General features: G+C 29.4%; 2 protein-coding genes and 1 pseudogene across 2 annotated transcripts in view; 1 reads left to right on the top strand and 2 right to left on the bottom strand.

The window, feature by feature from the left end:
- Positions 1–1,141, bottom strand: part of LOC108781317 (UDP-glucuronosyltransferase 2B15) — a 12,043-nt gene extending 10,902 nt beyond the window's left edge. Inside the window, exon 1 of the mRNA XM_018549255.1 lies at positions 953–1,141. Within this exon, the coding sequence (XP_018404757.1) occupies positions 953–1,141 (189 nt within the window). The remainder of the gene's footprint in view (positions 1–952) is intronic.
- A 5,135-nt stretch (positions 1,142–6,276) lies between these two features.
- On the top strand, positions 6,277–7,712 carry LOC108781250 (putative gustatory receptor 28a). The gene is made up of 3 exons (XM_018549168.1): positions 6,277–7,317; positions 7,452–7,538; positions 7,617–7,712. The coding sequence occupies exons 1-3, from the start codon at positions 6,277–6,279 to the stop codon at positions 7,710–7,712; spliced, it is 1,224 nt and encodes a 407-aa protein (XP_018404670.1).
- Positions 7,713–10,685: 2,973 nt separating this feature from the next.
- On the bottom strand, positions 10,686–12,263 carry LOC108781251 (uncharacterized; annotated as a pseudogene).
- Positions 12,264–12,494: the final 231 nt, after the last annotated feature.

Genomic DNA, 12,494 nt, shown 5'->3' on the forward strand with positions numbered 1-12,494 from the left:
AGAGAGAGAGAGAGAGAGAGAGAGAACATAGAAAGAAAGGAGAAAAGGGAAGGATTATATGAGGCAGTAGATGGAAAGGAGTGAGATGTCAGGCAAACGATCTGAGAAAACCTGAAAGAAAGACGTCAGAGAAAAATCGAGTAGAAATGGAGTAAGTGAAATGCAAAAAAAAAGAATAGCTTGAAAAAGTCATTGAGTTTAATATCTATGTATTTTTTAAACTGTCAATTCTCTCTCTCTCTCATACACACACACACACACACACACACACACACACATACACACACACACACACACACACACACACACACACAACACACACACACAAATCTTAATTTTAAAGGAATATTTCTTTGCTCGTATTAAAAAAAATTTTCATGGATCCAAAGAAATAATTGTTTTTAAATACAAACAAAGAGATATTTTTTGAAATTAAGATTTTTTTCGAGTGTGTTTCTATAAATTAAAATTTGCATTGTGTAACAATTTCTATCTGAAAGCGAAAAATTAAATAAAACGTACATGCAAGATTCGATTACAATAGTTTCTATTTTATCTAATATTGAAAAAGATTTTGTTAATAATCCAAAAAAATATTTGGATGCGAATAAAATCGCAAGTTTGTCAAGACTGAACGAAAATGACAGTGAACAATGTATCGCCTTGAATCTTTAATGAGTACAAAGCGGCTTTGTCGATGATAATTCTTGCAAGTAATGATATATATTATAGGCAAAAGCGTTGAATCGTAACGGGTGGGTAAAAAGAGTGAGCAAATTAAACATTAAAAATAAGGTAATTTATTAAAATAAAATTTGTTGTAAAAGTTTCTAGTTGTTTATATAAAATTTTTCACTTTTTTATATTATATCCACAAAATATATAAATAATGTGTGTCAGTTGTATAAAGATAAAGGATTAAAGTAAAGAAATGAGGAAAAAATTTACTTACCTTTAAGGGAATTGTTGATAAAACGGTAACCTTATGACCACGAAACGCCAGTGCTTTCATCAATGCTTGAAAAGATTGTTGGTGGCTGTAACTTGCACTTGGGCAAATACCTAGAATGTTGTATCCGTGACTGTGTTGGAAAGTACAGAATAGCGAAATTGATAGCAATACGACTGTCACGATGCGCATTTTGGACACAGAACACTTTCGTTCGTAGATGCGAAACGGCCGTTCAATCTTTCAGGGAAGAATCGAGGTTACCGGTCTCGCGTAGGAATTTTTAAAAAGAACTCGAGCGCGCGACGGAAAAAAGACGAGGCGGTCCGTATGAAAAATTCAATACATGTTCCACGATCAGTTTGCTTGGGGCCACGGTAAATAAGTGAACGGGATGTCCATTGGTCGGGTGCTTCTCACTCAGCTTTGCGGAAGAAATAATTCAGGCTTCGTGTGCGCGGACCCTATTTTTATATTCGTCGAGAATACAAAGATGGTATTCATAGGAGTAGATTTCGAGCTATATATTCGTATAATTATCTCTATAATGAGAGTAGAGATAATCAGATGTCGTTACAATTTGAATTTTCAACATAAATCGGCGTTAAAATGCCGTTTTATTGTGACATGGCGATAAAAGTCGATAAACAGCAGATAACAAACAGTTTAAGACATTTAAGATACACTGAGAAAAAATTCACTAAATTTTAATAAATATTTCTTTGAATAGTCTCCGCTACATAAACACATGTTTATTAGATACAAAATGTTTTAGTTTCATTCAACTATTATTTTTTCCACTTATCTAAATATTTATTTACTATGAGTAAAAATAAGATTTATATTCAAAGAAATATTTATTAAAATTTAATATATTTTTTTTCTCGATGTAGAGTTCAAAATTCAATAAATATTGTTTTTATATAAAAAAAAAAAGGTAAACTAATTGCTTGCCAAATGTTTATATTTATATCTGTTGATTCTTTTTATATTCGAATAAAGAAATGTTGATATATATTTTTATTTAGTTTTTAGAAGAAACAAAAAAATAAGGAAATTCAAAACCTTGTGAATAAATATTTCATTGTCAAGGTTAAAAACTATGAGCAAGTGATGTACTTTGTTCTACAATTATTGATTAATTGTGTAAAGTAGAGTGAAAGAAGTCATCAGTGATAGTCTGCTAGTGGTCAAATAAACACTTTGATTAATTGCCAGTGTCAATTTATTGTGATGCAAATTTTGAGAATTTTAAAATTATAGTTTCTTTTTTTTAAATATACAAAAAATATTTATTTTATTTAATAAATATTTAATATTCATTGTAAAAACCATTTTTCTTTTGTCTATTTTTTTAAATTTTGTCATTTATTGAAATTTTTGAGCAATAGATACTGTATGATAAAAAGTCTGATATTATATTAGTATACTACTATTAGAATAGCTAAATCAAAAATAGAATTTACAAGCGCAATAATAGAATTTATAAACATGATTATAAAACAAAAGATTATCTAATTACAATATAAATTTAATCTCTATAAATCTAATTTCTTAATGTATTTTTGTATTATTAATTTTAGATTATAATAATATTTGATGTAGCTATACTATGATATAATACTTATATACAAAATTGATACGGATACGACGCGTATATACATGGAAAGAAATGATTTTGCTTGTTTTGATCTAAAAATAACTAGATACTGATCTGAAAATAAGTTTGTGAATCTATTAAAATAATTATGTAGAATACTCAAGTTTGATGAACATTGCAAAGTTTTGACATTTTGAACAACTAGGTTGAGTGTGTTCTACGTAATTATTTTGATGCAGAACCAGGTCTAGATATTTCAGAGTACAAGGCAAAAGAAAGAATATACTTTTTAAACAAAAAAAATTTTTTACAATATATAAAATATGATAAAAACAATATTTATTTATGGTATTTAATACATTAATTTCGTAGAAATATAATTACACATATTACAAATGAATGAAACATTCTTACTAAAATCATGGCAAAGTCAGAGTATAATTAATATTGTGATACATTTTTAAGATGTAAATATAAAATATTCAAATATTACATGAAAAAAGAGACGGAAAGAGAATGTAGTAGACGAAAAAATATAAACGCGTAGAAAAATAGCTGGGTGGAGACAAATCATTCATTAACGCACCATTACCTTTGACGTATGACTCGCCCTTCTTCTTGTTACAAGGAGAACAGGTCCTAAGTTGAGCGTAAAAAATACTGTTGATAAATAAAAATGAAAATATACCGGTGCTTCATTTTGAAGGAAAATTTAATCATGTTTAAAGAATTATTTATTTTTAATTATTATTTGTGAAAGTTATTTATTTAAATTTATTCTTAAGACGTTATATTGGATTAATTCTTTTTATTATACAATTTATATAACCTATAATCTTTTGTAGCTGTGAAAAGAGAAAAAGATATATTTTGTATGATGTATCAAATGTGCTAATTTTTATGGAAAAAAATTAAAGTATAATTTATATTTTTTTAAATTAGATTTTTAAGCGAAATGAAGTGTTCAGCAATTCTAGATGTCAACGAAATTATAAGTAAAATATATAATATGTAAAATGTTTTTAAAAACAAGTTGTTATTCATTCGTTTGCAAAGCTGTAGTCACGATGGACATTTTTGATAAATTTTAAAACACGATAAAAAATTCTCATGTTCTTTCTTATGGTTGTCGCGCAGTTTTATAGACCAAATAAAATCACATGTGATTGCTTGCGCCTCTATGTTGTGTAGTTGGAAGACTACATAAATTAAAAATTTCTGATGCTGCGCTATCGATTGGCTAAGAGAAATATTTCGGTCCGAGGACAAAAAGTTTTGCACGACTGTCGTAAATACGGGTTTAAGCACAGCGCATTACTTAGAGCTGTAATAACGCCGAGATACGAAAAGCCTCTCGTTAATTCAAGTCATCGTGCATGTCGCCCTAATGTAAAACCTAAGAATGGCGCATCGTGAACATTGTCTACCGGAAAAGTCGCCGAAAAGTTGCTTTTCAGGATGAGCTACGTTTCCATGTAAAATTTGTTAAAAATCATTTTCAGAGGACGTTTTTTGAAATTATTTCACAGATGTTTTCATACTGCATCCTGTGAATGGCGATACGTTTCAGTGCTTATATTTTGTTGATTATATTTTTGTTTTGTTATCTAATGTGCTCTTTGATAAAATTGCATTAATCCATGTAGCACAGAAGCAACCCTGCTGCAACATTTGCAATAATGTTTCTCTGCAAAATTGTTGGAACGTTGCAATGTTACTAAATAATCTGTGCTGTATAGATAATTTTTGTAAAGTTTTGCATATTTAATAATACCAGTGTTTTATTATGTCGTTTGCGGATTTTGCATATTTCCTCAAGTGAGAAGATTCGCATGAATCTGATAAAGCTGCACTAGCTACAATATAACTTTTAAGAGGACCGCTGACACCGCAGGTAGGCGGCAAATTCGAATTACATGTCAGAGTCAGATGCGTTTGATAAGGGTTAAAAGCACTTTTGATAGAGTCGTGGTTGAGGTTCATCTTCAAACTTGAGACAGGACAAGAATGAAGAAGATGATGACTGAGTACCGAGTTCATTAAAACATCGGTCAGAAAAGTAGATATTTTCAACATGCAATCGTAATCAGAGATAAAAATTAAAAGTTAGTATTGTAATTTTTTAAAATTACAAAATTAATTATACGAGCTAAGCAAGGATCTTGATGCTGAATTATTTTATAACAAATAAAAATTTATTATGATACATAGATTTTGATCCCAATTGTGTTATTTTCAACGTCAATAGATTTAAGGCTGCAGCACAGACTCTTGCGTAACGCATAATGCATAGTGCGTAAGAGAATCAACCAATCAAAATGTTTCTCTTCCGTGAAGTAGGAGGAAAAGAAGGATTATAATTTGTTGATTCTCTTATGCGTCATGCAAAAGTGTGTGCTGAGGTCATTACAATTTGAATTCAAACGGTATTTACAATATGTATTAATATATCCACAATATATATATATATATATATATATACACTAATCTAATTCAACTCATTTTTTACTTTCGCATGGAAAATTGTAAATTTTACATTGGAGAGATGTTTAGAGTTAAAGTGCAATTTTAGTATTAAATCTTTTCTTTAGAGGAAAAAAAGTCCTAGGAAACTACTTTTCATCTAACTTTTTACACAAAGTGAGGTCAATCTCACCTCTCTACTATCTATATAGGTATTCGATTCCAATTTTCTACGCTATAATCGGAGTCCACACCACCAGCCGCTCTGCCTAGGGGTATCCGACTTTCTAGGTAGGAGCATATGATGAAAACCTTATTTTCAATTGTAAGTCTGACGTTCCTAAGTAGAGCATAGGAAAAAAACCAAATGGGAACAAAGTAATATAATAATTTTAAATCTAGCTCGGTTTCAATACCAAATAATACCATTAAAAAGGTAAAATTAGAGCAAAGTGACAATAGATTATAAATTAAAATCTAGTTTATCCTTAGAATAAACTAGTCTTTAATTTATAATATATTGTCAGTTTATTCTAAATTGATCTCTTACTGATATTGTTAAATAATAACGTCTCATTACTTTTGTCGCCATTAGCAGTATCTCTCATTAACATATTATTACATGCTCGTCTAATACATAATCGTAACAAACTTTATACCTATTACTGAGTTTAATTTCTATTTAATACAGTGCAAACAAAAATAGGGAGTTTCACGCAATTAGAACGAAAAGATATACAATTGAAACTAATATAAAAAGTTACTTTAAATGTAATATTTCAATAATAAATTACAATTTTGCTTGCTTATACGTATTGTAAGTAACTGAGGTGAGAGAAGAGTGTGATTAATGTTTAAAAATAGAAAAAATTATTGGACGAACAGTAACATTTTTATAACATTTGTTACCTTTATCATAAATTTCCCGTATTACATTTGTCTCTGGTCTCCCCTACTCTGCACATCAAAGGTGATGATTACCGATCGAAGAGCACCATGGTTACTTTATGACTAACAAATGATCGCTTATGTATTGTTTCGATGCTGCAAGTGCTTGCAGTTTTAAATGGAAGCTGCTCAAGTGTAGATCGATAAAAAATCTTATCAAATAATATTAAAAGTTATATACAAAGAAATTCTGATAGTTAAGCTTATGCTAATGCTAATGTATTGTATAAAAAGTAATCATTTTTGTACAGTGTGTGTAATTTAAGTTATATGATACAAATAGTTGGGAACTTCTATTCTACAAATAATGATAAATATGTCATTGAAATTTCAAAGATGCGTTAAGTGTAAAATGTGGAAAAACTGGCAGCTGTTCCATGCTACGGACTTTCAATCGCTTATGTATCCTTGCTTCACCTTTTGCCGCATACTTGGAATATTTCCGTATCGCATCAACGCTTCTACTTTTGAAATTATAAAATGGCACTATATTCTGACAACTGTTATTATTTGCGTTTTTTGTATTTATGAACTAATAATGCTGTATATGATCGACATTACTGGAACGATCGTGTATAATACTATACCTTTGACTCTTGAACGTAACTGTTTTTTCTTTCTCGGCGGGTTTATCATGATTGTTACCTACATTATGAACGGTCCACGAATGCACTTGCTCCAAAGTATAATGGAAATCTCTTTGAGACTGTCTCCTGATTCGTATCGAAAGCTGTCTAGACTGATTCACGCTAAAGATATTTTCGGTTCCTTTCTTCTAATCGGACGAATAATATTTTATTATTCTATAGAAGATTTTGATAACGTAGACAAGATTCTCGTAATGTATGTCGTCTTGATAGTATTTCACGTGGATATGTTGTATATGAATTGTGTATGCGTATTAAAAGCCTGTTTTAAAGAAATCAATGATAATCTGACAAATTTGCGGGAGCTTGTGGTGAACAATGAACAGTATCTTTTGGGGAGAACTTATCACGAACAGAGAAAACCATTTCTACTAATGAAACTGAAAGCTTTGAAAACACAGCATTTGATGGTCAGTGACGTAGTGCACATGTTGAATACGATTTTCAGTCTACAGCTACTCGCTACTATAGTTATGACTTTTGCTGAGCTTACCTTCTATCTGTATTTTTATATAATTCATTGGAAATCTGACATGAATGAAGACTACACGCTTTATAATGCGTTTTTGGCAATATCTTTAACATATCAATGCATCAAAATATCGTTAATAGGATGGGCTTGTGATACAGGCAAGGATGAGGCTATGAGGGTCGGTACCACCATTCATGAAATACTGAACGACACTATCGATGAACAAATTGAAGACGAAGTAAATGAAACGACAAAATTTGATTTATACATTATTCTGATGATATTATGTCAAACTTTATACTTTAAATCAACACAGTTAGTAATTATTTGTTAATTTTGTACATAATTGTCTTTTAATCTGATGTTTTGTAGTTGCAGCTGTTTTCCTTGCAAGTACTGCATCGGGAAAATACATTTTCCGCTAAGGGTCTTATACTAGACGCAACGCTTCTCGTTGCGGTGAGTGAATGATTGTTTATTTTAGTTAATGTGTATTTCTTATTTATATAATTTTAATTTATGTAATTTTAATTTTAGATAGTGAGTAACATCACTACATATTTATTAATTTTAATACAATTTTTAATCACTGAGCAAGTTTGCAATAAAAAGATTGCGAACAATATCACATGAGCAATTTAATCAAAAAGAAGATATATATATAACCAAATCAAATAAATAAAATATATTTAAACATTAAAACGTTTTCTTTGTGTATGTTTTAGCGTTAGGTACATGCGTGCGGATGTATATGTGTATGTGTAGAGATAAAACCTTATGTCAATATTTAACTTTATATTAACATTCAATTGCAAAAATAAATCTTTGATATGTCAAGTACTTTACTTTCTTATGCGTACCATGTGTTAAATGTAATAAATATATTTGTAAGGAATATCTCTCTCTTTCTCTATCTCGTCTTATTAATATAATAACTTAAAATTTATTAGCAATATCTTGGATTAATTATATCTACTATTTAGATTAGTTCAGATTTGTTGAGAATAAAAAGAAATATATATTTTTAAAATATGGACTTTATAAGTAAGATTAATTTTCTGAAACAGTTTAATGAATTTGTTTTTTTGCACTTTGAGTTAATTTATTTATTAACGATGATTAAAGGAGTTGAAATTTAATGCGATCGAATTAGCGTGATAACGTTTATGTTTTTTGTTACTGCATTCTTTTATTATTACTAAAATAAAAAATTGATTATCTTACGCTCTATAGATTACGATCTGTTAAAAATATCACCAAAGAGTGTATATCGATTAATTTTAATCTAGATAAGTAGTTAGATTACGATCTATTAAAAATTTCGCCAAGGAGAATATGTCGATCAGTTTTAATCTAGATAAATAGTTAGATTAATCATAATTGATAGCACTGCGTACTTTGATCCTAAATAACTCAACAACTATATGGTGGTCTGTTGCAATTTTTGAGATATTTATAATATAAAGCTGAATGTGTCTCGAATTTAATTGGTCAAACTTCGAGACCCTGTCTTGAGAATTGATAAATTAATTGTAAAAAAAATTTTTTAGACATCTTTTTTTTTATTTTGGTAAAAATTGCAAAAAAAGATAGTATCTAATTTTCATTTATATATTTATTTATTCATGTACGCTTACTTATTCACGTTGTTACTTTCTTAATGAAATTGTTTAAAATATTGGACTCTCTTGCAACAATTGGAAGCGTTGCATCTGTACGTACGATCTGTTCGTGTCACAACTAAACATTGTTCTTGTGAAAGGACTAGTTCATTGTGATAGGAGTAATTTACTCGATAACTTCTGATGAGAGAGAGTAACTGACGAATTTATTATAGGAGAAAGGCAGAAATGTAAACAGATCAAATGATAGATGATTCACCTTGTATATATATATATATATTTATGGCGTATATTTATGTATGTACTCGTATACATATCTATACATATAAGATAATGTACATCTTTATGATAAAATGCTAATAAGTTATGTTTAATTCTTTTGGAATTTGTCCTATTTTTAGAAAAAAGAAACAAATATTTTATTAATATATCAAGCAGCAAGTATTCAAAGTTTTCGCGCCGTTTCGCATTGCACTATGGATAACTGTGGGAGGATTCGACAGCTCCCCCAAAGATGGTGCAAATGTAAAAAAAAAGCGTCTTCGTTTTCTATGGAAAGATTACTTCGAAAATTAACTATTCGACTTTTTATGAATTAATATCAAAGTTTAGTGAAAACGGTCGAGAATTAAATTATGCTAATACGTTACTTTGTCCGCATTCAGTTTTTATTGTATGTCCTGTCTAGGAACATCAGATTTTTCATGCAAAATGAGGTTTATATCATATCTCCTGTCTAGAAAATCGAATATCCCTAGGCAGAGGGGCAAGTAGAGTGGATCTCTCTTTGCGTGAAAAATCATACTCCCCTAAGCGTAAGGGACGTAGAATGGACCTCGCTATGCATGGGAAAGTCTCTAGGTAGAAGGAATGTAGGGTAGATCTCGTTTGATGTAAGAAGTCGGATAGAAAGTAATTCCCTAGAAGTTTTTTTTTTTTAAGGAAAAGACTTTATTTAAATTCGGAAATTGCACTTTAACACTAAATATCTAAAAAATTGTAACATTACATAGTTGTTGAGGTAAAGTTATTCAAGATCAAAATACATCGCTATGGATTATGATTGATCTAACTATTTATCTAGATTAAGAATTAATACAATAATTAATAATGAACTCCTTATATATAAAAACGAAGAAAATTTAATTTGGCTAAAAAGGAGTCAGTGCGGGAAGAACTTCTTACCGCAAAAAAAAAAAGATATTATCATAAGATATCAACTATATTTATTATTATAAGATATTAACTACATATCTTATTAAATAATTTTTTCTATTTTGCGCATTTCTTACCGCGCTGACTCCTTTTTAGCTAAATTAAATTTTCCTCGTTTTTATTAGATTAAAAATGATCGACATATTTTCCTTAGTGAAAATTTTAGTAGATCGCAATCTATAGACAGTTAAAATGCTAATTTTTTTATTTTAGCAATAATAAAAAGTGCGATGACAAAATATGTATGTTATCATGATAATTCATCAATCTCATTACACTTTACCGAAATGTTTTTTAATCATTGTTAATAAATGAATTGGATCAAAGTGCAAAAAATATTTAACGAGCTGTTTATAAATATTAATTTTAATTATAAAGTTCATTCCAAAATATATTTCCTCTTTCGTTATTACTGTTGTGAAAAAAATTAAAATATCCGACAAATCCGACTAAATTTAAATATTAGATAGGATTAATTAAAAAAATGATGATTTTAACTTGAAGTTACATTAAGTTACAGTAAGACGATATTTCTTACAAATATATTTATTATATTTAACACATAGTATGTACATAAGCAAGTAAAGTAACCTAACATATCAAAGATTTATTTTTGCAATTGAATGTTAATATATAAGGTTTTGTCTCTACACACACATATACATTCGCATGTACCTAATGCTAAAACATACACAAAAGAAAACGTTTTAATATTTAAATATATATATATTTTTATTTGATTTTATTACCTTCTTTTAATTGGATTTGTTTATGTAATATTGTTTGTAATCTTTTTTTTGCAAACTTGCTCGGTAATTATAAATTGTATTAAAATTAATGAATATGTAGTGATATTACTCACTATCTAAAATTAAAAAATTATATAGGTATAAATAAGAAATATATAGGCACACATTACTAAAAATAAGTAATTATTCACTTACCGCAACGAGAAGTGTTGCATCTATTATAAGACCCTTAGCGGAAAATGCATTTTCTTGATACAATACTTGCAAGGAAAACAACTGCAGCTATAAAACATTAAATTAAAAGATTATTAAGTACAAAATTAATAAATAATTAATTGCCCAGATTTAGACCCGTACTCAAAATACCGTGTTTTTATCGATAATAACGCGTTCTGAAATATTGTAGTATGCGTAATGTAATCTATAGCATGTCAACGTACTAACATTGTTGTAAATGTGTTCTGAATACGAGACTCACAATCAAAATATAAATTTTGACACACAAGATATCTTAAAAAGAAATGTACAAATCAAATTTTATTGTTTTATTTACTTCATCTTCGATTTGTTTATTGATAGTGACGTTCAGTATTTCATGAACGGTGGTACCGACCCTCGTATATAGCCTCATCCTTGCCTGTATCGCAAGCCCATCCGATCAACGATATTTTAATGCATTGATACGTCAAATAGATTATCAATATCGGATAAAAATATCTGTGTTCTGAATGCATGTCAGATTTCCAATGAAGAATACAAAAATATATATAGAATGTAAGCTCAGCAAAAGTCATAACTATAGTAGCAAGAAGTTGTAGACTGAAAATAGTATTCAACATTTTCACAGTGTCGCTGATCATTAAATGCTGTTTTTTCAAAGCTTTCAGTTTCATTAGTAGAAATGGTTTTCTCTGCTCGTGATAAGTTTCCCTTAAATTATATAGTTCGTCATTCACTACATGCTTCCGCAAATTTGTCAGATTATCGTTGATTTCCTTAAAACAGGCTGTTAACACGCACACGCAATTCATGTGCAACATATCCATTTGAAACACTATTAAGTTGATATAAAATGTGAAAATCCTGTCCATGTTACTAAAATTTGTAACTGACCAAAAATATATCATTCGTCCGATTAGAAAAAAGAAACCGAAAATATCTTTAGCGTGAATCATTCTAGACAGCTTTCGATACGAATCAGGAGACAGTCTCAAAGAGATTTCCATTATACTTTGAAGCAAGTGCATCCGAGGACCGTTCATAATATACGTAGTAACCGCGATAAACCCGCCGAGTATAAAAAAACAGTTGCGTTCAAGAGTCATAGGTATAGTATTATACACGATCGTTCCAGTAATGTTAATCTTACACAGCAGTATTAATTCATGAATACAGAAAACGCAAATAATGACAGTTGTCAGAATATAGCGTTGTTTCGTAATTTTAAAAGTTGAAGCATTGATGCGATACGGAAATATTCCGAGTATGCGGCAAAAGGTGAAGCAAGGATACATAAGCGATTGAAAGTCCGTAGCATCGAACAGCTGCCAGTTTTTCCACATTTTGCACTGAATGCATCTTCGAAATTTCGATGACATATTTATAATTATTAGTAGAATAGAAGTTCCCAACATATCATATAACACGATATTAGATCGACACTGTTAAAAAATGATTACTCTTTACACATTAGCGTTAACATAAACTTTTCTATGAGAATTTCTTTCTGTGTATAGCTTTCAATATTATTCATCGGTCTACATTTGGCCAGTTTCCATTTAAAACTGCAAGCACTTGCAGCATCGAAACAATACGTAAGCATTCAATTG

The sequence above is a fragment of the Cyphomyrmex costatus genome, unplaced genomic scaffold (assembly GCF_001594065.2).
Source record: "Cyphomyrmex costatus isolate MS0001 unplaced genomic scaffold, Ccosl1.0 scaffold8, whole genome shotgun sequence".
Taxonomy (NCBI): domain Eukaryota; kingdom Metazoa; phylum Arthropoda; class Insecta; order Hymenoptera; family Formicidae; genus Cyphomyrmex; species Cyphomyrmex costatus.